The 4,800-nt window shown below is 43.6% G+C and overlaps 1 protein-coding gene across 5 annotated transcripts in view; it reads right to left on the bottom strand.

Moving 5' to 3' along the window:
• Positions 1-4,800, bottom strand: part of SAMHD1 (SAM and HD domain containing deoxynucleoside triphosphate triphosphohydrolase 1) — a 69,628-nt gene that overhangs the window by 62,533 nt on the left and 2,295 nt on the right. For all 5 annotated transcript variants that reach the window (XR_004274079.1, XM_032295017.1, XM_032295016.1 and 2 more), the window contains exon 2: positions 1,592-1,658. Coding sequence is in view for 4 of the 5 variants with exons in the window: in XM_032295017.1 (XP_032150908.1) it covers positions 1,592-1,658 (67 nt within the window). In the remaining variant the exon portion in view is untranslated. The remainder of the gene's footprint in view (positions 1-1,591; positions 1,659-4,800) is intronic.

Here is a 4,800-nt window from a genome sequence, read left to right as displayed (position 1 = left end):
GATCTTCCTGCTTTAGCCTCCTGAGTAGGTGGGACTATAGGTACATGCACAGTGCTCAGCTAATTTTTTAATTTTCTGTTGAGATGGGAGTCTCACTGTGTCACTATCTATAAAATTTACTAAGGGCTAATCATATGCTTCAACACACTTTATGTACATCATCACGTTATTATCCATTTTACAGATACAGAAATTGAAGGGTTAAATAACTTGTCCCAAATTATACAACTAATAAGTGCCTGTTTTGCATAGTGTCTTTAAATCTAATACCAGGGCATATTACAATCTTTAGGAAGACCTGGAAATACACTCAAGATAGGGTTGTAGCCTTGATTTTCTTACCATTTTTTCCTTGTTGGTTCTTATATATTTCCCAGTGTATATAATTCAATTATTCTAAACTCGAGAGTAAAAAGTTGGTCACTACAAACTTGATGAAGGTTTATCTGCAAAATTATTATTTTTTTTTTGAGACAGAGTTTTGCTCTCATTGCCCAGGCTGAAGTGCAATGGTGCAATCTCAGCTCACCATGACCTCCACCTCCCAGGTTCAAGTGATTCTCCTGCCTCAGCCTCCAGAGTAGCTGGGATTATAGGCACTGTGCCACCATGCTCCGCTGATTTTATGTTTTTAGTAGAGACAGGGTTTCTTCATATTGATCAGGCTGGTCTCAAACTTCCAACCTCAGGTGATCTGCCCACATTGGCCTCCCAAAGTGCTGGGATTATAGGTGTGACCAACCATGCCCAGCATGCAAGATTATTTAAAATAGAAATAAGGCTGGGCATGGTGGCTCATGCCTGTAATCCCAGAACTTTTGGAGGCAGAGGCAGGCAGATCACCTGAGGTCAGGAGTTCGACACCAGCCTGATCAACATGGTGAAACCCCATCTCTTCTAAAAATATAAAACTTAGCCAGGTGCGGTGGCAGGAGCCTGTAGTCCTAGCTTCTTGGGAGGCTGAGGCGGGAGAATCACTTGAACCCAGGAGGTGGAGGTTGCAGTCAGCCAAGATCGCACCATTATACTCCAGTCTGGGTGACAGAGTGAGACTCTGTCTCAAAAATAAATAAATAAATAATAAAATAGAAATAAACAGTAATAGTAAACACAGGATTTGTACAGCGAAAACAAACAGCAGGTAGCCAGGTGCGGTGGCTCACACTTATAATCCCAGCACTTTGGGAAGCTGAGGCAGGTGGATCACTTGAGGCCAGGAGTTCAAGACCAGCCTAGCCAACATGGTGAAACCCATCTCTACTAAAAGTACAAAAATAGTGGGGCATGTTGGTGGGCGCCTGTAGTCCCAGCCACTCAGGAGGTTGAGACAAGAGAATCACTTGAACCCGGGAGGCGGAGACTGCAGTGAGTGGAGATCCTCCAGCCTGGGTGACATAAGAGACTGTCTCAAAAACAAACAAACAAACAAACAAACAAACAAAAGAAAACCAGCCGGCAAGGGATTCTGCTGTTTTAAAACACTTCATAGATTTAAAATGAGGATAGTTTATATCAGAGATTTTGGGCTTTGTCCCTCAAAGTTGGATAAAATGTGTTTGGTTACAATGTGAATTTATTTCTTCATTCTTACCTTACTCCAAGATTTTCAAAATGAGACTCATCAAGACAGGGCAGTAATGAGCCTGTGATTTTATTTTCTGTGGAAGAAAAAAGACAAATTCAATATGTACTATTAGAGATGAGCTGTGCTCTCAGAAAACTCCTCCATGCAGGCTGACCCCTTCCCCTCTTCTAATTGCTCTTCAGCTGCACTCCTGAACCCCTACCTAGGCGCCACACCAAGGCTACCAGACATGTAGCAATTAAGCAAAGCCTGATTACAGCCATCTGGGCAGCTCGAGGGAGGACAGGGAAAACATATGTTGGTTGTCCTTACTCGTACGGTTTCTGTCTTTTTTTAATGACTGCCGCCACAAGTCACAGGGTGATGTATTGTCTCTTACAAATTAACAAACTATCTCTGTACCTGTTACCAGTGAATAGATTATGCCCCTCTCACCCTATATAAACCCCTGGTTTTATAAGCTCAGGGGTACCTCCTCTGACTGTTACAGAGCAGCCCAGCAAGTTAATAAAACTGTCTTGCCTTACTTTGGGTCTATTCTCCTTTCTCTCGGCTACCCTTACATATACAACATGTTTTTCACTTTCTTTCAATTTGGATGCACCAAAATTTACCCAGATCCACATTTATTGAGCACCCACTACAGGCAACAGACTGTGCCAAGTACCATTTTATTGATCTGCTACTTGTAAAGACTCAATTTTAATTAAATAACTAAACCAACAAGCATTTTTCTGATAAATCACGTGAAAAAATTTCAAAATTATTCGTGTAAATTAGTTGCAAGAAAAACCAGTTGCAAAAAGTGAAGTGAAACCTGACTCCCTGCTGGGGTTTTGCCAAGTTAGCAGCTTCCTTTTAAACAAGAAAGGTTTGGGTTGGGGAAGGGAAAGAAACTTAAAAGTCTATTGTTTTTAGAATTAACAATTAAAACGATGGCTTCAAGAGTGCTTAAAGTGTTGATTTCTCTTAAACCTCCTGGGAAAGCACTCAATACTCTGATTTGAAAGACTCTTCTCTCTCATATATATATGGAGAGAGAGAGAGAGAGAGAGAGAGAGAGAGTTGTTTTTTTTCCTCTTTCTATACAATTTATTCTAATATTTCCTGACCTCAGATTCCAAAACTCTGGACCACTTTATTTTACTGTATTTCTTTGAGACAGGGTCTTGCTTTTTGCCCAGGTTGGAGTACAATGGTGCGATCACAGCTCACTTACAGCCTTGACCTCCTGGGTTCAAGCGATCCTCCTGCCTCAGCCTCCCCAGTAGCTGGGACCACAGGCATATGCCACCACACCTAGCTTATTTATAATTTTAATTTTAATTTTTTTGTAAATATGGGGTCTCCCAATGTTGCCCAGGCTGGTCTTGAACTCCTGGGCTCAAGTGATCTTCCCACACTGGCCTCCCAAAGTGCTGGGATTGTAGGCGTCAGCCACTGGCATGGCCTCCAGTGGTTTTTGATGAGAACACTTGTTAAGGTATAGCCCACATGAGTTCTGGAGTCCAAAGACCTAACCTTTAAAAATCTAGCTCTTTTTTGTAGTGGTATGATCTTTGAAAAGTTACTTTACATCTTTGGACCTCATATACATCATCTGTAAAACATAAAGAGTATAGCAACTTATTTCAGACTTCTTGTGAGGCTACTATATTCCACAATGAAAAAAGGGACATAGTACCTTGTTCTTGGCTTGTCAAATAAAAACAAATTTGGACTTAGATAAAGAGAGACTTTTTTTTTTTGAGATGGAGTCTCACTCTGTTGCCCAGGCTGGAGTACAGTGGTGCAGTCTCCGCTCACTGCAACCTCCGCCTCCCAGGTTGAAGCAATTCTCCTGCCTCAGCCTCCTGAGTAGCTGGGATTACAGGCATATGCCACCATGCCTGGCTAATTTTTGTATTTTCGGTAGAGACGAGGTTTCACCATGTTGGCCAGGTTGGTCTCAAACTCCTGACCTCATGATATGCCTGCTTTGGCCTCCCAAAGTGCTGGGATTACAGGTGTGAGCCACTGCACACAGCCCCTTTTTTTTTTTTTTTTTTTTGAGACAGAGTCTCACTCTGTCACCTAGGCTGGAGTCCAGTGTTATGATCTTGGCTCACTGCAGCTTCTGCCTCCTGGATTCAAGCGATTCTTATGCCTCAGCCTCCTGAATAGCTGGGATTACAGGCACCCAGCACCATGGCTAATTTTTGTATTTTTAGTAGAGATAGGGTTTCATCATGTTGGCCAGGCTGGTCTTGAACTCCTAACCTCAGGTGATCTGCCCGCCTCGGCCTCCCAAAGTGCTGGGATTATAGGCATGAGCCACTGCACCTGGCCAAAAGAGACTTTTATTAGAAAGAAAGACTATTGCTATAGGGAGGAAGCTCCAATATCAGATATCGGTAAGAGGCTCAAGAAACAAAGAGAGACCCAGCCAGGTGTGGTGGCTCATGCCTGTAATCTCAGCACTTTGGGAAGCTGAGGCAGGTGGATCACTTAAGGTCAGGAGTTTGAGCCCAGCCTGGCCAACATGATGACACTCTGTCTCTACTAAAAATACAAAAATTAGTCAGGTGCAGTGGATGCGCATGTAAGCCCAGCTACTTGGGAGGCTGAGGCAGGAGAACCACTGGAATCCAGCAGACAGAGGTTGTGGTGAGCCAAGAACGAACCACTGCACTCCAGCCTGGGTGACAGAGCAAAACTCTGTCTCAAATATAAATACATAAAAATAAAATGACAATTAAAAAAAAAAAAAAAAGAGTCAAACAGAGGCCCAAGAACCAAACAGAGGTTGGGTGTGGTGGCTCACGCCATAATCCCAGCACTTTGGGAGGCCAAGGCAGGCAGATGATCACTTGAGGCCAGGGAGTTTCAGACCACAATGGCCAACGTGGCAAAACCCTTTCTCTAATTAAAAAAAAAAAAAAAAAAAAAAAAGCCGGGCGCGGTGGCTCACACCTGCAATCCCAGCACTTTGGGAGGCCGACGCGGGTGGATCACTAGGTCAAGAGATCGAGGCCATCCTGGTCAACATGGTGAAACCCTGTCTCTACTAAAACTACAAAAAATTAGCTGGGCATGGTGGTGCGTGCCTGTAATCCCAGTTACTCAGGAGGCTGACGCAGGAGAGTTGCCTGAACCTAGGAGGCGGAGGTTGCGGTGAGCCGAGATCGTGCCATTGCACTCCAGCCTGGGTAACAAGAGTGAAACTCTGTCTCAAA

Source organism: Sapajus apella, unplaced genomic scaffold (genome assembly GCF_009761245.1).
Source record: "Sapajus apella isolate SASKATOON/1434 unplaced genomic scaffold, GSC_monkey_1.0 scaffold33, whole genome shotgun sequence".
Lineage (NCBI taxonomy): Eukaryota > Metazoa > Chordata > Mammalia > Primates > Cebidae > Sapajus > Sapajus apella.
This window is presented reverse-complemented; position numbering and strand designations above follow the sequence as displayed.